This window comes from Strix aluco, chromosome 5 (assembly GCF_031877795.1).
Source record: "Strix aluco isolate bStrAlu1 chromosome 5, bStrAlu1.hap1, whole genome shotgun sequence".
NCBI classification, from domain to species: domain Eukaryota; kingdom Metazoa; phylum Chordata; class Aves; order Strigiformes; family Strigidae; genus Strix; species Strix aluco.
The window spans coordinates 81586275-81611579 of NC_133935.1; the positions used below are offsets into that span (position 1 = coordinate 81586275).

Consider the following 25305-nt stretch of genomic DNA (forward strand, 5'->3'; position numbering starts at 1 on the left):
GTAGCATATTGATTGCCTCTGGGATTTTCCACTTAGCAATTTAATAGAAAATTACACCCTTACCCAATCTGTGAGGTTTCCATAACCTCCCTCATGAATTTAATTTTCCAGAGTCTAATAAATTTTACCATTAGGCATATTTTCTGATATTGCTTCACCATTAAGCCTGTTTCCCAATTTTGCTTTCTGGAACCAGGTATGCTGTCTGTGTGGCGTTTGGACGGCACCTCGCACAAGAGAACTCAGATCTGACTGTGACTACGCACACAGGATACTAATCGCTATTGTTAATATTCAGTTTGCTTTTACTAATTTTATGTCATTATTCCAAGTGATAGGGTCGGTCAGTATTACTGGAACCAATGGGATTCTCCTGGGTACTCTGACGAGACCAAGGGAAGATCCGCATTTGCATCTGTTCGAGTAGGCGTAAGCAAGTATCACATACTCTTCTCCTTGTCATAACACAGCCTGACTACACGTAAAACACAAGATGATGATCGGGAGCTGTGTTTTCAGTTATCGGTAGTCATAACTGTAAAAGCCTGGGTCCTTCCTCTACAGGCAACAGGCAAAAGCACTCTTGACTGTAAAAAACACCGCTACACCAGAGATGGATTTAGCACAACAAGTGAACTGGAAGTATGGCTGAAGGCGTCAAGCGGTGAATAAATCAAAGCCCTGATTTCAGCTGTGCTGAGCCATCCGTGTGGCGGCAGTGACCTCCTGGTGACCATCGGCGAGTCGCCAGATGTGCTAAATCTGACTTCTCCTGAAGACCGAGGCTCTCTTCCCCTCGCTACGGCGATCCACGTTTAACTAACGTGGGCGAAGCTCGGCATCCCTGGGCCTGGCCGGCAGTTCAGCGCACTCCTCCAGGCCTCGGTCCGCCACGCAAGTGGGCACACCGTTGCCATAATTACTGTAAAACACAGCAATAAGCAGCTGTTAGCGTCAGCCCAACACCCTTTCTGGCTTTTGCCTACTTCCCGCACGCGGCGGCCCCGCCACCGCCAAGCTGAGCCCCATCCCTGCCGGACCTCGGCCCGGGAAGGCGTCCACGGTCCCGCTCAACGCGAGGAGTTCCCCCCTCAGCCCCTCAGGGGACCCACCGCCGCCGACGGGGCCCGCGGGCAGCCGAGCGGCCCCGAGCACACCCGGCGGCGGCGCAAGGCCGCACCGAGAGGCCGCCGCTCCCTCACGGCCGGGCACCCCCCTGCCCGCCGGGGAGCCGCGGCGCCTGCCCGGGGGGCGGGCAGGGGAACCCGTGTGGGCGGCGGGGCACGGCAGGGGGAGCACGCAGGGGGAGCCCGTGAGGGGAGCGTGTGGGGAGCGGGGGGGTGGGGGGGGGTGTGCGGGGGGCGGAGGCGGCGGGAGGGGGCACACAAAATGGCGCTGCCCTCTCAGCCCCGCTCCCTCCAGCCCCGCGGCGGGGCCCGGCGGCGCCCGCCGCCTTCCCCCGGCGCGTCGTCTGGCGGCGGGCCGGCCTCGGGGTGGCGGCTTACGGCCGGGGCTGGCGGAACCGCCGCGGGGCGCGCCGGGCTGCGCGCCGCCTTCCCCCAGCAGGTGGCACCGGGGTCCCGGAGCCGGCGGCGAGCCATTGCGGGCCGCCCTTCGCCGCCGGGCCGCGGCCGCGCAGCCGGCGGGGGGGAAGGCGGCGGCGCTGCCCGGCATCGCCCCCGCGGGGCTCCCCCCGCCGCACCCCGCTTTCCCTCAAAGTTTGGGGCGGGAGGTAAGGGCGGGGGGAGGGGGAAGACCGGAGCCAACTTGTCCCGGATCCCTTTATTCACCGCCGGAGCCGCCGTCTCCCAACCCCCGCGTGTTTTGCTGATTAAAGAGACGGACCTTGGTCCTGCCGCCGCCACCGCCGGGTGGCCGCCCGGCCGCCCCGCTCCTTCCTTCCTGCCCGCACCATGGAGTTCACCCAGAGGAAGAGAAGCAGGAAATCCCAAAGCTTTAAACTGATCAACGAAGGTAAGGCGGCGGCGGCCGGGGGGCGGCGGGGGCGGCCCGGGCTTTGTTCCCTCGCCGGGGGCAGCCCCGACTTTTGCACCGGGGGGAGCGGGGCGTTACGAAACGCCCGTGCTCCCGCTCCCCCGTGTCGCCTCTCCCTCTCCGCATCTGTTATTTAACTCCGCAATCCTGTGCTTGAACTCCCCGAAACCATTGCACGCCTTTTATTTCTTTTCTTTTAACCCCCCCTTTCCTCTTCCCCCCCCCCAGTTATTTTTTGCATGTGTGTTACGTGTTGTTGCAAAAACAAACACACACCCCAAACACCCCAGAAAGGTGGACGTGTTTTTTTTCCAGGCAGATCTTGCACAAAATAAAGTTGGATCGTGTTTCGTGGTAAATCCTGCTTGGGGGGGAAAGAAAAGGTAAAATCGGGAAGGGAGCAAAATATAATGACACTTGAGCAGTAACGGACCTTCTTAGTATTCAACTCCTGTGGATTTATTGTGTTTTGGGTGTTTTTTTTCCTCCCCGTGACTGCGTACATCCGCGTATTTCAAAGAAAAGCCGAATAGAGGTTGCTTTATTAAAAATCCACGCAGCTAATTAATTGTATGTGGGCAGGGGAGAGCCGCTGGCGTGTAACTTGTTCGCTTGGGGTGTGTTTGCCTTTGGAAAAGAGAATATTATAAAAGAGATTGTGAGTGGAAATATTTGGATTCATGTCAGGGAAGAAGCACAGCTCTGTGTTTCAGTCTTGCTGGGGTTTTTTTTAGTAATAAATAATAAAAAGATACATGTGCTGGTAGCATTTTAACAGGTGGACTTCTCAGCCCTAGGGATTTATTTTGGTTGGGGCTTTATCCCTTCTCCAGCTGATGAGATCTTTTTGCCCTGATGGATTTGACTTGAGATCTTTTTTCCTTTTGTGTTTCCAAGTATTGGACGGGAATATCTCCATGAAACACCGTGTGTGTCCTGCATGCCAAGTTCAAGGCAGGTGACTGCTTAGGTGTAATGTCACACTTGGGAAAAGGCGGACACACACACGAGTGTCAAGACTTGCTGTCTGAAGAGTGATGTCTTTGCAGGTGCTTGGCAAAATCACTTTTGATGTGAAGAAATTTAAAGGTGGAAATAAACACACTTGGTAGGAACAGTAAATAATGACTGCTGTGTTGTGGTAGGGGGGGTCTGGAGCATCGCACATACTCCCTGTTAAAAACTAGAGGGGCAGTGACCCGTCAGACTTGTCTGAAGTGTATTAGAGGTCTGTATGCATTAGCAAACCTATCAAGGGTTTAATTTCTACGAGAACAGGTTTGGTTTGTAGGGTTTTGATATCGAATATGCTTCCGACTCAGAGGCAGAGTTAGTGCAGGACTGGGCTGGAGCCTGGAGGAGGGGGGGGTGTGAAAGTGAAACCTGTGGAAAAGCAAAACTGGAATTGAAGACATGGTTTTACTTCTGTCCTAATGGAGCTGTAACGGAATATGTGTGCTATCAGAAATAGATGACTATTTTACTAATTCTCAGTTGCCACTCATTACAGGTTTAGCAGTGCCTCAGTGTAGAAGACAATCTATTTAACCTTGTTTTAATAGGTAAATTCAGTTATGATGGTACATTATTACTAATTCTTATTTTATCTGGGGTCTCTTTTTGGACGTGGAAAGTCAAATAGAAAGCTACACTAAAAACATCCTAGAGACAAAATTATGTCTCAGTACTTTGAGAATGGAGGAGATAAAAATCACATTTTGCATGTGAGTCTGCACTTGCATACTCTTTTTCTATCACAGTTGATTAGAAAGATAATTATGTATAAATAGTTGTCTCTTGTAATTGGCCTTTGCCTCTTTCAGGAGTCATTCTGTAATGTCACAGTTTAGTGTTTACTGTTGTGAAATTGATATGGATTTCACAGCGCCTGGACTGTGACATCCGAGGCAGAAGGAGGAAACCAAAGAGAAAAGGGTATGCTGTGTCAATTTGTTGGTAACACACCATCTGTTAATGATGTGCGCCGGTACAGTGCTTACTGTGTCCCAAAAAAAACTTCAGAGCACCTTATCGAGATGATCAGTAATGACCAGATCAAGAGGAAACCTACTCCTGCACTAAAATGCATCTGCCTCTGGGGTGAAATGTGGTGACTTTAAGGCAGGAGCTGTAAATCAGAAGAATATTGTGACCAGCTGGACGGTTGGAGGGAAGTGCTAGAGAAGAAACCATGTGTAATATATATATGCAAGGACCATGAGTCTGTAAGTCATTTAATTCCTAGTTTTCACATACTCACTCCCAGCAGATCTTGGACACCCTTGAGAGTGTGAAAATGCAGTGTGGTGGGTTGACCTTGGCTGGCCACCAAGTGCCCACCAAGCTGCTCCATCAGATCCCCTCCTCAACAGGACAGCTAATGGCTGTGGAGGGCAGTCAGCATAAATCCCATAGTTTTAGCCATATGAAAGGAACCTTTACTTCCTCGATGTCATATCTCAAACTTCACCTTTACCTGCTTCACTCACTGGGTGTGCTCGGTAGGCAGAGGAACCCTTTGTGTAGCACCTCGTCACTGACCTCTCCAACTCCCTGTTGTGGTTTTTTTTTTTCCCCTCTCATTTTCTTTCCAGGCCCTTTCCTTTCTTTTTGAATTGCTGTGTTAGGCTTGATTCTAGTTCACTTACTGGGTTGTTCCTCCTCTTGTGCCCTCAAGACAATCATGCTGTACAAACAAACAGCACATAACAAAAAAGTTTGGCTTCCAGGAGACCTTTCCAATCCTGTAGCTGTTTTGTCAGAGGTGCAGGTGTGCTGCTTGTGGAAGGAGTTGCTGCTTGTACCACCCTCTGTTTCTGTTTTGCCTTTTAAGTGAATCCCCCAAAGTGCTCTTCCATGAGTTAATCTCTACCTCCTTTTTTGTGAGGCAGGTAAACATAAAAACCAGTTTACAGAGGGAGTAGCTGAGAGTGTTGGGAACTGGGAGGGCGTTAAAGGAGTTAGGTGGGAGGGTGGCTGTTTCAAGACACTGGGTATATTGTTCAGTCTTGAGCGATTTGCCGAAGGACAAAGTGTGTGCCAGTAGCAGAGTCAGAAATAGCATCCAGGAGAGCTGCCTTTAGACATTATTTTTTTCTTGAACTTACTATTCCCTCTGCACACACATGTAAACAAAACTCTGGTTTTACTGAACACCTGCCTGAGATTACAGCAGAGACCTTCACAGCAAAATATTCTTTTCTTTGAAATAGAAATTCTCTGGTGATTTTTATTTATTTATTTTTTTAAATCCTGTAACATATCTGAATATGAGATACTAATGTTTATTCTTAGGGTCACCACAGATACTAGTTTCTGTAGGTGAATATCCTAAGGTGTCCCTGATCCTCCTTTCCTCAGAATTCAGAGGCCAGTGACACCAATATGAGTCAGGATAGCTGAACGATGCAGCCTAACGTACATTGGTGATTTTTCTGATTGAGGTGAAGTTTGAAAGTTTCCCTTGGTCTCTGGGAAGGTAAAGATTTCATTATAAATCTGCTTTCCATCTGTAAAGCAAGAAGCCAGATAATTGGCATCTGGTGGGATAATTTGCTGTGAAAATGAACACAGTAATTTAGGGCAGGCGTAGCTATTCCCTAAAATCTGTGAAATATTTGAGCTGAGTCTCTCCAGTGTGAGCGAAGTTTTTTTAGGAGGTGCTGATACAGAGCACATTTTCTGTGGTTAATTTGATGTACGTGAAATAAACTGCAGATATATTGATAAATTATGTAGTAAAACTGTAGCAATGTGTTCAGTGTTCATTTTTTCCAGATCACTTGAGTTCTAATTTTTTTTATCGTTTTTCATTCCAGATTACCATCATGAGATATATAAGATCTCTGACTACAGCAATGATGTTAATGGGGAGACCAAAGAAACACAACCAGTTTTTTTAGGTATGTGCTTGTGTTGATTAATTTCCGAGCAACATAGCGTGGCCATTTGCAATTAGGGAGGAAAAAAATCTCTGCAAGCACAGGAAGCGCCTGCCATTGTTTAATATGACGTTCTTTTCAAGACCCTTTTATTCTACGAATTGCCAATATATCCTTTATTAACACTGCTAAAAGTTGTAATTTCAGACATAAATGTTTATTAGTGTCTACACACAGTGCTAATTATCACTCACTCAGAGAGCCAGATGCTGACTCTGCAGTTTTGCAGCTCTGTGCTCACCCCATTTACATTGCATATTCGCTGGCATGCTTCACTGGCAATAGTTTGTGTAATTGGGGTATTACATCTTTGACATCTGGATAACAGAAATTCAATTTCCAGGAAGCTGCTATTTGTTTGGTTTTGCTTCTGCCTTGGGTGGGATAGAGGATTAATGTGCTGTCTTAATGTAATGTCCTTTCACCTCTGTAGCTTGCCTGCTAATCCTGCCATGGCAAAATTAAATTAAATCAACAGTTAAAAATGTGTAAAGAAAACAGAGAAGTAATATAGAGTCTGCAGCATGATATATACTACAGCATGATAGGACTGGTTAGCAGCGAACCTTTATTTTCCTGCCTGTGTGCTTTTTGTCCCGATTAACTCCTCAGCTACAGAGTGCTTCTTCCTTTCCTGCTTCCAGCCCCCTCCTGTCACATCTAGGACCTCACCTGGGTGGGTAAAGCACATATTGGCAAAAATTTGGCGGGCCAAATTCAGAGGAGTAAGGGCCAGATTTTTGAGCTACCATCATGACTCTTGCTGTATAAAGCAAGCTCTTGGACACCTTGCTCAGGCTTTGGAGAAAGCAGGTGCCTTTGCAGTGAGAAATTTGGGGGTGTCTGACTCTCCTTAACTGCACCAGGAGCCTAAACATTTTTGTAGGGTGGTTCAAGGTTTCTGTAGTCTGAGCATGAGTCCTGGAGCCAGCAAGAAGCATTGGTCCCAAGTGTGTGAATCAGCACCTGAAGCCAATCCGCATGCAAAATGCCTTTGTCTCCTTAATTCATAGTGCCACATCCTCTTGTAGAGATCAGCAGCAAATGGGAGAGAACAGGGGGATGTCTTGGGCAGCGTGGAATCTTATGACAGTTGGAATATTTACACAGGGGTGAGAGCTGTGTGAAGTTCCCTTCTCAGCTTCTTGCCGTTAGGATTTTGAGCAAGTATTTCTTCCCTACACCCATTTCCAGGGAGAAGCGAACACGGCTGCTGTACTTTATGTTTGGATTTCATGTTCTGTAAGCACTTTCGGTGGAGTCTGATAAACCTGATGGAGTGGCCTCCACCAGAGTTTTATTTTGTTCTCTTCCAACCCTAAATCATGATAAAGCTTGGCAGGAGTTCTGCACTTACTTGCTTAACCCAAGATGCTTCTAAGGATGTGCAGGAGTCTGTGCTTTGACATCTGTGCCATGAGTCCAGTTGATTTTGATTTTTGGTTTGGCTGTGTTGTCTTTGGGTTTGGTGTGGGGTTCTTTTTGAGTATGCCCAGCTTTTCATTGCGACTGAATGTGCTCTGGCATTTATGTGCCTAAAGTTCACCTATTTCAAGAGCTTGTCAGAATTTAAGCCTTAAGAATGTGAGTCCTATCAAGGATCTTCCTGATCAGGTACTGAATCAGCCCACCTTCAGTTGCAATTAAAAGAAAAAGGTGCTATTTCCTGATGATGTCCCGAGCATCCAACTTTTGTATTTCCTCAAAGCATCTTGGTTTTGACAAGACTGAATGACGTATAACCATGCAAGATTGTGGAGTAGGCTTTTTTTTTTTCCTTCAGGGTTGGGTTCAATTCAGTAAGTTACTCAGAGCTCATATAACCTTATCCACTTTAGTTTTGGTGGGTTACTTTGGTGTCCACTTCTATCCAGATTCCTAGTGACAAAGGCACTGATCTGAGATGTAGGGAAAGCAGTGTCAGGGACTAAATTAGGCTGAAAGCACTTGAAATCTGAGCTCCCACCTTTCAACAGGGATCTGGGATGAGTGACACTTGGCATTCCAGCTTTCCTTCAAAAAATTTCACATTGCATGGAGTAATTTTTCATTGTGCTTCATGAATGGTGGGATCACAACACTTTCTCCAGCTCAGTGTCCTGTCCACTAATAAGGAGCTTCAGGGTATAATCTGCTTCACTTGATTTCACTTTTTATGCCAGAACTCATCCTAGAAGGATGTTCAGTCCAATGTGTTGGTTTAGAGTCAAGTTTGTTTTCCAGTTTAGGTTTGTTCTTCAGTTTACGTGATCCATGGGATCAGCTGTTGAAACATCAATGTGATGCAGCCTTTAGTATGTGAATAGATGCTAAGATACATCATTGAGACTATTACCTTTAGAAAAGGTGAAATGTTAATGCCAGTATATAAACGAGTGAAGCTTTATCAGGAATGGGATGTGCATATGTTTTGGTTGCAGAGTTGAGAATGATGAACTCAAACTGAAGAGATGAGGGGAGCTTCTAGGGTAAATGAGTAAATTGGAAGAATCCAGTTTGTTTAACATGCAGATAAATTAAGGATCAAGTGTCAGGAAAGACCTGTTGAACCTAGGTGGTCTGTTTTGTACCCGCACAGATGGACAAAACATGGCTTTGTGTAAATGTAGGCTGAAAATTGGAGGAAGCTTCAGTGCAATTAGAGGAACGTGGTACTGGACGTGACCTCTGGTTGTGATGGTGTGAAGTCCAACTGCTTTTTTGAATGGAGCTTGGTAAACTGGGGAAGTTTGCTCATGTGATGCAGTGTTGGAGCAGGAGATGTGGTAGTTTGTCCTCTCCAATCCTTTGTTCTGGTAAGACGATAAACAAGCAGTCACACCTTTCTATATGAAGGACATACTAAACACAGCCTTTACAAAATTCGGGGCGGGGGGAAATGTCGCTACTGTATTTTGCAGATGAGGACTGGCATCTGTTTTGTTTTGAAGGGAAGGGCTTAGTTATCTGATACCAGGAGAGACTGCTCGACCTGAAAACGAGGAGGCAGCCCAGAGTGAAGTGCTTAAACCTTGAGTATGGATAAGATTTAAGACAGACCTGACTTCAGCTTTTACCAGTTATCAGCATAAACCTTCTGTCGCAGGGCTGCTAGCCCAGACTTGGAAATACAAGCCCATGAGGGGACTGTACACCCATGTGTTGTGAACAATGCTGGTTAAACCTAGCTTGTCTATACAAAAAATATCTTTTGCAGACAGCACATTGGTTTTTTTTTTTTTTAGTCTTAATATTTTATTATCATCACAAAAAAGCAGAAATATAATATACCTCCAGACTGAGTGTTTTTACAGTGCTTTCAACTTGAAATCCAGGCTCTATGTTTGAAAGGTTAATGTAGAAAACTAATTATATTATCCTGGTAATCAAATGTGTGATGAGACATTTGTCTGTGTAATTAACAGTGAAGAACTTTTATAGTTTCATAAAATCGAATGCTATGCACAGTGTGCTTGGAGCATTTGTTTTGAAGAGATGTCCAAAACAGAGATGTTTATGACTGATATAAAGTGGAACTGAAATGTACTGTAATGCAGGTGTCTGTGCATTTTACAGCATTTCGCATTGTTGAAATGGAAGGCAGCAGATTAATAACTTCACTATGTCATGGTAAAAATAAATAATGTGTTCTTGGAGCAGGGGAGCGATGCATAAGTTACTCACTAATTTCAAGAATTTATTCTGTCCCAGAAATAATATCCTTTGCAATTTATTCACAGAGAAGAAGTTGACTTAACACAGGTCTGTGAAGTTACTTGTTACTTTTAATAGAACTGTATTCCAGGTCTGATTGTTGCAATAGTAGATTCTGTAATTAAGACTGCATAAAAGTTTATGTATCTCTGTTCTCTGGTGATCTAACTGTAAAGCATTTGCCTTTGGGGCTGAAGCGTGATCTTGACCTGGGATGTTTCCAAGAACTGGGGGAGGTTGTTGCATATCTATTATTTTTCTTAGTTATATAACTCCATTAATATATACATTTATTGAACAGTTGCTCACTTGTCCTTTTCTGAGCAATTTAGCTGTTGCAGTGTGGCACGAAAAGTGTGTAACTTAACGCTTCTGTATCTGCTCCTGTTGGGTGTTTTGAAACTGTTTCACCAAGGTCTTCAAAAGAGTGATTTTTGTGCTTGTGGTGGCCAGGCCACCTAGGCTGATCCAGCTTCCAGAGAAATAACCCCCCAAATCCTGAATGGTCCCAGGATCCGATCCTGGTTTTGATTCTGCAAATTGCTTTGCTTACATTAGTATTTGTGATGCTTGTTAACTTTCTGTGTCTTGCTGTAGGCAGGGCTGTCAATCAACCCGTTTGCCTCTACGCTTCATTTGAGAGTAGGGTGTCTAATTTGAGGGGGATCCAGTTTTCCTGCAGGTATAATCTTAGTGCGTTGTGTGATGACGTGAAGATGGAAAAGTGCATTTAAATGGCATTTTAGAGCACTGCTAAGATGCCTCAACTAAGACAGCTTAAATGTCCCTATATGTTAGCTTAGGGTAATCAAAGTCCCCAGCTCGTAACTCATGTTGCTTGTGTGACCCTCTGACATTGTTCGTGACCACTGCTCTCCCTGCTGACTTGGGGTTTAGGTTTTTAATTTGCAAAGCGTGTTGTTGCCTGTGTTACTTGTTCAATATAGGTTCTTAGATGCCAGCAAAGACTGGGGATCGCTTATTTGAGAAATGCATGCTTACCCCATCAATTTAGCTTCACAGATGCCCCATTCAGATTACTCACAGAGCAGTCACAACAACTTTCCATGTGATTTGGGAAATCTTTGATCTGATAAGGAATCTTGCACATGGCTTCTCTATTTTCCCCATGCTGACTTTCACAATTTTCTATTTCAGGACCACTTGCGGTGCAAGATGGCAGTAGCAAAAATATCTTGAGTTTTGAAAGTTATGGTTTGATATGGGTATAGTTTTTACTGAGAAGGGCTGGCTAGCTCCCTTCTGGGATAACTGTCTTTGAAGGAAATACTTGAATATCACGTAACATTCAGAAAGGTGTTTTGGTGAGTTCAGCCTGGCTGTGCAGCAGAGATGTGTGCCCTGCATGCACGTTCCTCTGGATTCCTTGAGCTGCTCTGAATTAGCCCTTACAAAATCTTCAAACACGGCAGCTGAGTTTTGCTGGCCTTCTTCCAGGAAGGTCAGCCATCAAGTGGTGTCTAATAAACCGGCATTTAATATGTTTGATTATATAACCCGTTGCAATTATTTATTATTTTTTTATTGAGCTTTCAAACCATACACATTGACTTCCACTTTCTCTTACCTCTGAAGCCTTGTTTCCTTACAAACCAGGCTAATGTTGTCAGCTCACATGTGCTTGGCTGGCTGGCTGTCGCTGCCATTCCTACAGTCCCGATAGCTTCGGAACTCGCCCACCAATTTCAGCCTACTCTGACACAAAGGTGGAAATCTGTGAGATTCACAATTACCTTCAACAGGCAGCCTGATAGAGGAAAAAGCCCTATTTGTACAGCCAAGAAAGGAAAAGTTTCTGTAGGAGTTTCATCTGCTAAAAGACAACACAACATAAAACTAGACAGTAAATCATAGAAAATCAAACCGTTGAAAAGGTCAACTACTCATTTATATTTCCCAAAACATGAGAAGCGTAAATGTTAAAGATAAATTAATTGCAACATATTGGTCCAAGAGATTATGGTTATTTGTTTATATAAGTCAAAGGAAGAGAACATCAAATACAGACAGTTGTCCAACCTTAACTCTATTCAGTCATTCATACACTTTAAAACACACGTGAATTGCAAATGTGGTTACCATTTCTCTAATACTGGATAAAGATTGATATTTTAACATATGGGTATGGTTGCATATAATTTTACAATTCTTTGTAGCACTATAATAATATTTGACAAATTATTCAGGAAAAGTATAACTTGTTTGTAGGCAGTGTGCTATATTAAGTTTAATAAGCATTATAGTGAAAGGATGGTCAGGCATATAGGGACAAAGAATGGAATTAATGAGTTATCAATAATATTTTGTTAACTGGAGTTGTTTACAGATCTGTTGCTTCAGACAGGTGCACACTTAGCATGTGGATGCTACTTCATCTGAGAACAGTTCTGGCTTATATTTGTGCATTTAATTTTTAACGTTTTTACAACTTTCAAAGCAGGAAGTTTTTATGCTACGTACACTTTCAGTAAGGAAAGAAACTGAAATTAATTCTGGGGAAATTAGTTTTTATGACTGTTTAATATGTAGTATTTATAAAAGGGCTTTGTCTTGGTTTTTTTGGTGTGGGGTTTTTTTTAATAAGATTACAATCAGGCCACGTGGGAAAAATAGGTTGTATATAATGGGCCATCACAGAAACAACTATAATGGTAATTTTAAAAGATTGTCAATATGTTTTTGTTATTAATATCGTCTTTACATATAAGTTCCTAAATAAGGCTGTAATTTGCCATGCTTATCTGTTTTGAGTAGTATTTTGTAAGTATTTTAGTGTTTTGCAAGTAACTTCATTGGTTTCAGATAAAAGCAAAGGGATTACATGGGGGACTTGGGAAATCCAAAACCTCTAGCCTGCCAATCGGAGGCATCGCCATCTCCTCAGGAGTGGTGAGGACCCATGGGATATGTACAGGGAGAGGCTGAAATATGCACCACTCCTCTCAGGCCTCAACATCTATCTCAGCAGGCTTTTCACAGATAGGTGATGTAGATTTCTAGGTAATAAACTGATCCTTTTTTTTTTTTTTTTGATGCTTGATTAGGGTGGCTCTTCTGTAGGACATAGTAGCTTGAGCTGTTTGGTTTTCTCTGTGCCCCATCTTCCTTTTTTTTTTTTAATTTTTAAATTACATGGTTATTATCTGTGAAAATCATCAGCAGTGGAATAGCTGATAACAAAATGCTATCATTGGGCTTCAGAGCTAATAGCCAAATGAGATAACCAGGGAGCAAGAAGTTAAATCTGTACCTGTGCCTGCCTGCAGATCCAGACAGTGTAACATCAGCTACTCTCCCCTTATGTTGGGAAGGATGCTGCTGTCGCTGGCCAGCTACAAATTAAAAGCTGTAAAAAGTCGTAACTGGGAGAGGGGGGGATGAAACTTGCGCTGAAGACTAAGTCAAGCTTGTAGCCTGTGTGTTTTTAATGCCCTTCCTTACAAAACAGAAGACATATTTAAAAAACAGAACACCCCCAAAAAAAGCACTGACAACAAAAAACGCAAACAGAAAAATCTGTAAAAATAACAACAAAAAAAAACCCAACCTGACAAACAAGTTCACAGAGAGGGAATCTCCCTGTTTTAAGTAGGGAGCTACCTAAACGCAAAGTCATGTTTACGTAGGATGCAAGTTCAGGGTTTGTTGCAGCATAAATGTAAGGGTTTTCCTGTTTGGAGGTGAGTATACTGATGTCCCTGTATAGGCAGGCTTCTATATGAAAGAACAAGGGACTAGAATCAAGGGTGAATAAGCTCAATTAACATTAATATTTTATGTATTTCGGTAAGGGAAATTTAATCTTTCCAACAGTGTGTCACCTGACCAGCCACGTAGCACACAGTCACTACACCCGACAGGATGAGGTGGGTGGGAAGCTTTTTTGATACTCGGATATATTTTGCTATTGAATAGAAATCTGAATCGCCAGTGTAAAACTCTGAGAGCTTGGTGTGCTGTTAAATGGTACGATGGTAAGGGACAGCTTCACGCTCCAGTGTAGGGGGAGTGTTTGGAGCTTGAGTATGGGCAGATACAGCTACACACAGGAGAAAAGCAGTCTTCAGTGTACGGGTCTGAGTATCTCAATAATGGGAGTCTGGTGGTGGTTTGCAGCCTCTTGAGGTTGGGAACTGCAAACAGTCAACCCCTGGTTGGGTTGGGGCCAAAAAGTGCCATTTTAAAGGAATTGGTGCTGCAATTTGTTAATTAAATCACACCCACACACATAAATCCGCAGGCAAACCAGCAAAATAAATACAGTGCAGAACTTCTTGCAAAGGGTTTTTCTCACCACTTTAGCTGGAGTGGAAGTGGTGCTAGAATATCGCTGTATGGGGTTGACAAATATTTTTCTAAGTTTGGACTAGAAGCTTTCTTGCAAACCGCCCACTCTTCTTGCTGGATCAGGGTGGGCTGGAGCCAGCTGGCACCGGCCCAGGGAACTGGTGCACCAGGTCAAGCAGGAGATGCTCTGATTCAGCAGAGGCTGGAATGGATCGTACAGCTCATCTCCCCTTCTGCTGATTTGCCTCCTAGAGCAAAAACTCCCTCTTCGGGCACTGCGCATCCCTAGGTACGCTGGGCTTGCAGTGTGTCCTGGCCACGTTGAGCTTGGCCCGTATTGGGGAGGGAGTTGCAGTTCTTTTAGCTGTCTGGTTTAGCCAGCTATTTAAGCATGCGCCTAAGTTTAGGCAAATGAATAGTGCTGTTGAGTTGATAAAGTTGTTCACATGCCTTGCATAAGCACACTTTCAAATACCTTGTTGAACTACAGATGATGCATGTCGCATCTCGGTTTTTGGAGGGTTGGTTTTTTTCCTTCTGAAGTTTCCTTTTCACTATCACTTTGCTAAAAATAGGTTATTTTGGGAAGCATGAATGTAATTGAATAGAGGATACCAAGTCTTGCTATATTAAGTATGCTATAAAGGAAGGTTGATTCATCAATTTCTTGATCTTCGTTATTCCATTTGCTTAGGATGTTTGATTTTTCTATTACCAGTAAAATACAGAAGCTTCTTATTTCAGAATGGGCTATGAACACTTCCTTATTACTAGTGAAATGTAATGTATGCTTTAACAAGCAAAATAGCTGCTATCTGCCCAAAACACATATATTCATTGTGCAATCAGCAGTTTCATATGTAAAATTAATACTTAAATGGTGCCAGGAGTATTAAAGTATGTAATTGTTATTATTTAAATGCCCTGAATTTATTTGGAACAGTCACATTTTTCTTGTGTATGTTTTCATTTCGTTTTCATAATCTATATTTTTAAGACATCCAGCAGTTAGGCTATGTACGGTTATACACGCATTAGCTGCTTTTTAATTTATTCCTGTATAATCCAGTATTATTAAATTCAGGAGCTGATCCTGTTCATTAAAATCAATAGATGCAGTGTTGCTCTGTGTGTGTGCGTGTGGTGTGGTGCTTTTTGTGGTTTATCTTTTCTTTGTAGGATCTATCCTTCAGCATATAGCAAACTGATACGTAAAGGGTCTGATCCTTTAGGCTTTACTTGGGGAGAATATCCACTCGTGTCAATGCCTGAATAGGATCAGTCTCTTAAAAAGATAGTTTATTTGAAACTGCTGTAGCTATTATTATTTCCTTCTGGAGAAAAATTATCTTACTCATCAAAGCTTTAGAAACAGCATCAAGAAAGCCAAGTTCAGCAGGTCTTTCAACTATGAGAGATGTCAACCATCACTGTGTTAAAGCGTAGCCTGGTACATACCAACGACCACTCAACCATCTCTTTTCCTTCCTGTCTTTATATATTTATTTTTGTACTCCAACTCTTATTGGCATCTAAAATCACTAATCTCTACCCATTACCGTTTTTGCTAATTTACAGTGATAACTGTGGCTCTGTTTTCATTAGGAGATGAAAGCCGGGAAATTAAAAAACAAATTACAGGGATGAGAAGATTACTGAATGACAGCACTGGAAGAATCTATCAACGAGTTGGCAAAGAAGGAGAAAAACTGAAGGAGGAGCCCCAAGATTTAGACTTAGCCTGGACCCAGCGCCTGAATCCCCCTGCAGAGTCCCAGGCGAGCCTTCATCCTTCACAGAGCGGTGCATGGAATGAATTATCACCCCAAGCTAGCCATTTTTCAGGGCAATATGGAACTCGATCCAAAACATTCCAAAATCAAACGCGAACTGTGGCATCCAATGGTATGATCTGCATTAGATACTGAGAAAAGTACTTTTTTTCCCTCTCCTTGTACTGTACTAAATTTCTGCCTTTGTTGTGATGATTTATTGTACCGCTGCACTGAAAGCAGTTATAGTTCAGAGTCTACAAAATGAGCACATAGTTATCACTTTGAAAACGTGCGAAAGTGGGCACGGTGCATTCTGCTACCATCTGTCTTAGCTTTTAAAATGGATTCCTGGTGATAGGACAGAATTACTCAATGCTGTTACAGGCTTAATTTCTATACAGTACTTATAAAAACAGCTTTTGCCATTGTTATTAAATTCATAACTAATTAAGTGTCAACCTCTACCACTCCTCTTCGCAATGAGTAATGTAGCACTGTTGTGACACCACTTGCGGAGCAGGATTCTACTGACTTTCATAAGGGGATGGCATCAGCCTTATAACTGACCGCTGAACTTCGGGTACAAAATCCCATCACAGCCTTAGGCTTTCATTCTGATGGGACCATTGGAGAAAAGAGATGATGGAGTCTACCTATGAACAGCATGTACTAAGCCATGGTCCGCACTGGCAGATAATTCTGCCCTAAAGTAGATGGCAGTGTGCCCTTAAAATGCTTTTCTCTTGTTTTAGGTCCCAGAGAATGGAGGTTTTACTGCCAGATTCCTGAAAGTCTTTTTTAAGGATCTAAATTCAGTTCAGAAAGTTTTTCTCCTGATATTCAACCCTAAATTTAGAGGGGAGGGTAAATTAAAGGGGTACCTCAGTTCTAAATTCTGGAAGATAGTAAATTGTGAGATTGCGTTTGAAAACGTCATCAATTTCTACTTGATTCTCAAGGTGTTCATACTTCCCAATAGGAGCATCTGCAATGTATTCTTCTCTAAAGGCATACAAGTTCTCATTGCTTGTAACAGTTAAAAAGAAAAATACTATTATTATTCTTAGTACTGTCCTCTAGGAAGTACTGTCACTGCACTAAAAAAACATACAGCCCTAGGTTTCACCAGATTGACTGTTTCTCTGTAGAGACAGTGATTCACACAGAGATACTGGTTGACCTGGAGAAAGATGTTGCAGTAAGTCATGCTAGTTTTATTTATTTTATAATAGGAAAAAATGGTGGTTTGTTTTTTTTAAAGGTGCGGATCCAAGGGAGCAGGGGAAAACACTTGATGGGATTTAGCATCCAGGTCTAAAACTGTGCTCTCAAAATCCCGCCACAACAATCTTCTAAATATGGAAGGACCAGAAATTCATCACACATCTTCCTCTTTGCCCTGAGAGTCCCTGGGCACTGGCAGGGACAGTTCTCTGCATGCACAGAAGTGCCCAAGCCTGCACAGATTAGGTGCCTAGTTCCCGGATCCAGAAAGTAGGTGGAGCAGCACCTCTGTCCCCTCAGGGGCCTGATTCAGCATGTGAGCTAAAACATGTTGACAGGATTTGGCCCCATACACAAGAAAATGTCAGTACTTTAATTTTTTGTATGGGGAGGAAAGGTTCAGCTGATTTATGATCTTTTACAGGTTAGAACGGTCTGTGAGACAGTAGAAGGGTTGGGTTGAGTGAGCGCCTGGGCTGGACAGGAGGAATGCCCAGTCTCCCAGCTCTTGGTGAAGTGCACCAGGAGGCACCTTCCACCCCTCCCTCTGCAGCTGTCCTGCTGCACAAAGGAATGCAATCTTTTAGGTTATTACATAAAGATGGGCGTGGGCTCTCTCCTCTGGCCACCTTTGGAAAGATGATCTGTGTAGCTCTTTGGTTAGAAGTGTCTACCTCCAGTGGGGTGCTGCAATCCTGACAGACAGTTTTGCTGCTTTGGCTCTGAAGGGAAACTTCTGATGCATTTCTGGGCTGTGAGCAAGCTCTGAAACTGCTCCTCAGCCAGCACACAGCACTGCTGGATGGCCAGCATAACGTGCCTGATTCCCCCCATCGCTTGCGCTGGGAGCCTGAGCATCTAACACAGTATTTTAGATGTTATTTGAGGGATGGGCAAAGTCCTTAAAAGCTGGGTGTAGAAATGCTGAACAATACCTCAAGGGAGATGTTACTCCTTGGTACTTACCATGGTGTTTAAACTCAGCAGAGCAAAACTGTGTAGGTAGGAGGTAAGCTTATTACGTGGGGCTGTCAGGCCTAAGTCATCACTGGGGAGGTGTCCAGCCGTCTGTAGCGGGCGTCTGAGTCCAGAAACTCTTTCTGTCCATTGTGGATAGATAATGTAAAGGAAGCCAAGATGTATGTTGTAGGCCGCCTGAATTACTCAAATTTGAATGTAACAGGCATGCTAAATCCATCTAACTAATATATTTATCTACTTGCATGGTAAAGGTGGTTCAAGGAGAGGCTGGAATGGATGTTTAACAAGTGCTGGTATAGAAAGTGGTCCTGAAAAAGGTATTGGCAAAAAGAGAGAAAAGGAGGAATGTGGGGAGCCTAGGCATTGCAGCAACAGCGGGAAGAGTAGGAATATACTTGAAAAACAAAGTGATTTATTTCAAACTAGATTTAAAGTTCCACAAGTCAGGATGTTAGGTAGACATCTGTGACCCACTGCATTTAGTGGAAACCTCTTGGGGCTACAAATGACGAGTAACATGTCTGCCCTGTTAGAGGCAACAAAGTCATATAGTCTGTCTAAAACATTTCAGTTTCGTTTCTTTTGTTCTGTAGCAAATCCAGCAGTGATGCAGCAGCTGAATTGCTTTTTGGTTGTGTCAGGATCATTTTCAATGGATTGCACTTGCATGCTTTTCAAATATAAACTTGTGGTAGCAATGTTACACCAGGTGAATTCACTCTCAGCAGACCCAGCTGTGAGAACCACTGTCCTGGGCTACTTGCTGCTCACACAGGGAAGCAACTAATGTATTTGTGTCGTATCCTTCTCTCAATCATGCAAGCTGGTATCAAATTTGCCTGCTGGCTAACTTCCAGAAGAGAGGGAGATGGCTCTTTAAAGACTCCTTCATAAAAATAAAAAGTCTGTTCTCCTTTTAAAATTAAAAATTGATTTATAACAAGTTGAAAAGGGTTGCTTTTGTCCTCTAAAAATGATAAAGATAGTGCTTGGAACAATGACTGAGAACACTCTACAAGATGTTTCTTACAATACAGTAACTGATCAGAGGAGGGAGGATAGAAAGAAAATAAAAAACCCTCATGAATATGTATGAAGTCAGTAGAACCCTGCTTTGATTTAAAATATTGGTGGTCTCTTTTCCCATTTCCAGTACCTATGGTAGATTTACATGGGTAATTTCTATCAATGCTAATGGAGATTATAATGTAAATCCCCTGTGCCTCAATGGGAAAATAGACCCTTTGGTTTTCCATCAGGAGCCTGTGTGTCTGCATGCTTTCATTAGGAACATGTTACATTGCAACAGGAAAGATGTACAGGTATTTACTGATACAATTTGTCCAAGTTTTCACATGCAATTCACCACAATGTAGAGTGTTTGTTAAGAAGGAAACAAAAGCCGCCAGCCCTGTCTCCCACTGTAGTCTTTCAGATATTATTTCCAGAAGCCCACTAGAATGTTGGATTCTGATCAAGAGAGGGGACAGGCTTTATCCCGAGGAGCTTATTAGTCTATAACACAACTGAGAAAGCACTGGAGGAAGGATGTTCTTACTATGTATTTGTCTTCCTTTAATAAAATTCTCCGAATTTCCTGGGACTTTGTTTCTGGAGTACCTGCTTTTCTCACTGAAAAGTACAGAGTTATGCCGATGCTGTTAAATTATAAGCAGTCTTGAACCTCATATACTTAAAACTTTTACCTTTAACAGATAGGTAAAGGGTATCTGTAGAGCCAGGTTGAGGGATTCTGAGTAATCTGCAGCAAAGCTAAAGATAACATTATTTTTTTTCCCTCTGTCCCTGTAACAATGGGGTAAACGCTTTATGGACCATTAAAAAGATAAAATCCCATCCATGCCCCAAGGAACTTTCAGTGAATAGACTGTGTACAAAGGAAGGGTGAGATCAAACTAGGCAGAGTCCTGCTGAGTCAGTAACCTCTTTTTGTTTTAATTTGAGACTCTCAGCCTGTTTTCCAGATCACTTCTTACTTTTAAAAACTTCGTTTATTTACAGCTGAAACCTTGGAAAGAAGCAGCTGGTGGAACTGTTGCATTCCTGTTTGCTAGATTTGTAAAGATTCTTAGCTGCTCCATTTATCTTAATGCAGTATTAACAGTTTTTGACCATGGATGATATTTTAAAATACCAAAATTTGTAATTGCAGTAGTGTGGACAATCTAAATATCTGAGGAAAGGAGGAGAGCAACACCCAGAAGATGTCAACAACCTTTCAGTGACGCATCAGTTTAGCTTCACAAGTAGCTCACTTTTGGGAGAAAGACCACCAGTTTGCTCAAGTCTCATAGATGTTGCTTCAGAACTGAAGGACTGAATGGAAGGAGGTAGAGAACAAGTGCCTGGGAAGGGAGATTTGAGGATGGAGGGACACGCTGGAAGAACTAGGAAAGGGTGGGAGAGATTTAGCAGTGACAGGATTTTTAGCCATTTCAAATGAGGATTTGAAGTCGGGATCTGCGTGGGTCTGACATCAGGGAGCTCTGATGAAAGAACACAAACCAAACCTGAAAAGGTATTAATAAACTGGTTTGACTTCAGAGGAAAGCAAAAGTAATAATGAAAAATGGGAGGATTTATGAGCGAAATTAAATGAGTTGCTTATGTTCACTTTAGCTAGGTAATGATTAAAGGGCACCTGATAACTGTCAAGCTATGGAGGAAAAAGGGAAATACATTCTCTGAAGTCCACCACATGGGACACCAAGCAACGTGATTTTTGTTAGAACCATTTGTACCTATCTTCATAAAATGATCTTGCATGTTTTGATGAGCAGTAAAATAGCCATCAATTTCAGTGACTGTAAGCACATTTTGAAACGAAGGGGGGTGCATCCCATCTGGCCTCAGTTTCAAGCAGGTACTGCTAGGTGTCTTGCTGAATTTTGAAATTTTTATTTGCACTGTTAAAGCTAGGGATACAGCTATTTTGAAATAAGTGCAGGATACAACTATTCAGGTAAAGCTTGAAATATCTCAGCTGTAGCCTGTCCCAGTTCAGGACCTACGATGCCAAACTTGTGGAAAGCAAGGCAGTAATAAAAGCACTGCTAAGGGCTAGAACTAAAAGTATGTAAATTCAGATAAACACTAGTAAGAATTACTAGAAAAGAAGAATCTGTTGAACTACTGTATTAATTTTCAAAGGGCAACTATGGAAAGCCCGTCTTATAGGTCACAGTGCTGGAAAACATGCCATAGAAAACAATCCCACCCTAGCAAACAGAAGAACAGATTTGAAAGGTTTCCTTGCTGGTGGTTCTTTTCCATCCTGGTTGGATTTTTTCTTTCCAAATAGGGTATTTATTTTAATTCTCAATTTTTCACGTAGTAAAGAATCACATGTAACATTCAAGCAGTTTAAAAATTCTTAGGCCCTCATTTAATGTACAGTATAAACCTTTATTACACAGACTGTCTTCATTCTTTGTAAGACTGTTCTGGGAGATGGGGTTTTTTTTGTGTGTGTGATAAAGTGGGTATGTTTATAATGAGGTTTGGTGCTATTGTTATTCAAGATGAACTAGCCTGACAATAGAGAGCCCTGCTGTGAAGAGTGCATTGTATTCACGCTCTGAGCAGTCTTCTCCAGCCTGTGTAACATTGCATCCCCTACTGTATATAATTGCACGTACTAGTAATTGGATTAAAAACTAGTGTCCCCTTCTCTTAAAAGTGATCATGTTGAAAATTATTTCCTTTTTTGCTGTGGATCTGATTTCATGATAGGGTATATTTATAATAGTTTCAAATGCCTGCTGGTAATTGTTGTTTGGGTGTTTTTGTGTGGGGTACAGCATCTCTCTCCCATTTTGTTTCTCTCTCTCTCAGGAGAAATACCAATGGTGAATTCATCAATTGGACCAAACTGCTGTACGTGTAATTGCCAGTCAACCCTACAGGCTATTCTTCAAGAGCTCAAGACCATGCGAAAATTGATGCAGATTCAAGCAGGTACAATGATTGGTCCCATACATGCATATCCATGACAAACATCTAGTTGAAGATGACCCTGCTCATTGCAGGGGGGTTGGACTGAATGATCTTTGGAGGTCCCTTCCAACCCAAACTATTCTATGATTCTATGTTCTTGTTAGGAGGAATGGTCTAGTAAGACAGAAATCTATGTGGAGACTTAGGAAAACCTGGTCTGTTTCCTGCTCTCTTGACACATCGTTCAAAGTCAGATTTTCACAGGCTTCTTGGAAATACATTTACTTCTTGGATCCTTACCTGTAACATGGGATATTATCTTGTAGGAATCTTTTAAGGCTAAATTAAAAAAAAGACCTAACGTGATTAGATACTCTATTAGTGGGAGTGGGTAGGTGAATATGCCATAACCACCCCCAGTTTGTGTTCACAGTGTATTCATTCAGAGGTGCAAAATGCTACTTTACCTGTTGTCTGCTTACCAGTTCGCTGATCTTAGGGGCAGGAAAAAAAAAATTAGAAGGCCGCTTAAGAGTTATTGTATAACACTTCTTTCAAGTTACAGCTCTGTGGTAGCCTCAACTGAGCTAGCTGCTGCATGTTGTGGCCTCCACCCTTCTTCAGGCTGGTTTACCAGTTCTTTCTACTGGCTGAACCAGCAATAATCTGTTCATTGGGGAAAACCATTGAGTCTAGTTTTCTGCTGGGTTAGGAGTTGAAACAGAACAGTGCAGAGCCAGAAGAGCACTAGAGCCAGCAACATAACGAGACCATGACAGCTAGGAGTTAGGTAGGTCATCATAGGCTGCTCTGAAACTGCAGCCTCTGTGCTTCCTAAAAATTAGTGTTAATACTAATGAGGAATTGGAGATTTTGTCAGTTGAGTTGCCCATCCAGTGTGAGTGATGGGGAGTGGAGCCATGGAGGTTTTTCTCTTAAACTGACTGGATAAGACCTCTGTTAGGAGAGGGAGTGTTGAGTAATTAACTGATATATGGGTGGAGTGAAGGACTGACTAAACTCCTTGTCTCCACGGCGTATAGCGCTTGAGTGAGTGACGGGAAGGATCAGACAGGTTTTGTAATATTAGTTGATACACATAAAAATGCTTTTCTAAAAGTCATCGATTTACAAAGAAGCACACAGATGACCAGTTTTACAGTCTGTTGGGACAGGGAATTCTTTATGGAGTTGCACTGATTTCATTGAAATTACGTGCATGATTAAAAATGACTTGTGGGTGAGAGGTACAGAACTGGGGTTTATGCCAGAAGAGCTGGCTCCTCAATAGCAGGAACATTTCTTATTTATTATGTGTCTACAGTATAAGTACCTTGTTAATTAGTGAATGTCTTGATTCACTGGGAATAATAGTTCATATTTTCTAGTAGGCATGAGATGATGGTTTTGCAGAGAAAAAAAATCATTTGGCATTTTTGTTGCTAAAAGAAAAAACTAAAATGCACACATATAAGCGAAAGTGTAATAACTTATTTTAGTATTGAAACACCCTTCTGTCTAAATGATAAACTACAAATTACAATCTTGTAAATCCTTACCAGAAAAGAAGTATCCCAGAAATCTTTTAATAAACAGTACTCTGAGGTTTATTTTTTTCCTCAAGCTTTGTAGATGAGGACTATTTGTCGTTCACTCGTAGCTCAAATGAGTTTGATTTGCATTTGTAGCACTTCTGGCTTTTTTTGGTTTGACCTTAATCTTACTTGATTCATCCAGACATATAACTGTATCTGAGTAGCATTCTGCTGGAGAACTCTCTCACATTGATACAGGTTCAGAATTGGTGCCTTAATTTATACAAATGTTTGTGGATACTGGAAAATGCAAAATATTGATAAATACAAAATATGGTCTCTTAGATTTCAGAGGTAACACATGAACTGTCAGTTTCTGTGTATGAACAGAACTGACTGATACAACTTTGGGTTATTTTTTCCCAGAAATTAAACCATTGAATAGTATTTTCACTCATTCTTGACATAATGGTACTTGAAATGTTCTTGCTGAGCTAATTAACTTGGTGACTACGTTCATAAAAATAACTGTAATTGCATTAGCACTTGTATTATCTTTATCAGGAAAAGATGCTCAAAAACAATGAGATTCTCAGTCATTCAGGAGGGTATACAAATTAATCATCACTTAAGTCCTTCATTTCACCAACCATCCAGTGGTCACTAGGAAAAAGAACCATGTATTCCTCATTTTCCTAAAATGCTGTTCATCAGTATGTCTTGAAAAACCTCATAGTGGAGCTCAGTGTCATTATCCGCATTGTACAGATTGGAAAATTATGCAAAGGTGATAAAATGTAACTGTTTCACATGCACAAACAGCCCTGAAACCATACCACTTATCTAGAAGATAAGTTCAGTATGTGGGTAGTTTAATAGTGCATCTGTGTGGTTATACATGTGCTTTTGTCTATAAATTTAATTCATTGCTTTCTTTCATTCAGTTGGGACTCAAAACAGACAGCAGCCTCCTGTTCCTCTGATTTGTGCACAAAAGTCAACAATATCAAGAAAGAGAAATAAAAAGAAAAAACTGCCTCTCAAAACTTTTGAACCAGTTACCATGAATAAGAAACCCAACCCTGCAGAGCATGAAAAGAAGCTATCAGCAAACTCGGAACGATCGAGTCTGCAAGCAGTTGACCCCCCGCTAAAACCAGAAACCCCTGTTTCAGGATTTGGAATTATCCTTGAATCAGCTTCATCAGATGTAAGTTAATATTTTAATATGTGGGATCATGGGATTTTAAAGGACTAACTCATTCAGGAGAATCAGTACTCAAGTCAGGTTGATGTGCGTTCCCACTTTTTTTTTAGAATAAACAAGCAAATCTTGGGTAGGATTGAATGGAGACAGTAGGGTTAGAAGGGGGGAGTGCTGATTACAAAGTTTTTGGGATTTTTCTTCAACTTTCGTGAGTGTGTAGTTCTCCCTTGTGTTTGAGGCTGTCTGTTGTTTGAGCTTGCAGTGGAAACTCGTTCTTCACCTCTCCTGTTGCCAAAAGCCACCGTGAGATCAGCAGCCGTGAAAAGTGCTGCATGTATAAGCTGTTCACAACCCTGTCATTTGCTGATGAGCACACATAGTCCAAACGTATGCCTTTATCCTGCCGAGGTGTATTTATGTGCTGTTTCATGCCTGGCTGGTCCCACTGGCTTCAGGGGACTCCTCACCTCTATAAAGTTCGTACCTCCAGTCTTTGCTGAATTGGGTCATTTGGTCTTCATTGCTGTGGTTGCTGGGTGAGAGCCTTGACACTGTTGATGATGTCAGTGTGACTAACGGGGCCAAAATTTGCCACTCTATAAAAATATGTACTTTTCGTGTGTAAAATTGCAATGTGTGTTTTCTTGATTCATGTAACGTGTACACATTGATAGAAGTTTCATGTATCT

At 42.3% G+C, this 25305-nt stretch overlaps 1 protein-coding gene across 2 annotated transcripts in view; it reads left to right on the forward strand.

The window, feature by feature from the left end:
* Positions 1 to 1616: 1616 nt before the first annotated feature.
* BEND7 (BEN domain containing 7) overlaps positions 1617 to 25305 on the forward strand; it is a 48359-nt gene continuing 24670 nt past the window's right edge. For both annotated transcript variants that reach the window (XM_074827959.1, XM_074827960.1), the window contains exons 1-5: positions 1617 to 1974; positions 5814 to 5897; positions 15543 to 15842; positions 21773 to 21895; positions 24354 to 24619. In XM_074827959.1, the coding sequence (XP_074684060.1) occupies positions 1914 to 1974; positions 5814 to 5897; positions 15543 to 15842; positions 21773 to 21895; positions 24354 to 24619 (834 nt within the window). In that variant the 5' untranslated portion in view covers positions 1617 to 1913. The remainder of the gene's footprint in view (positions 1975 to 5813; positions 5898 to 15542; positions 15843 to 21772; positions 21896 to 24353; positions 24620 to 25305) is intronic.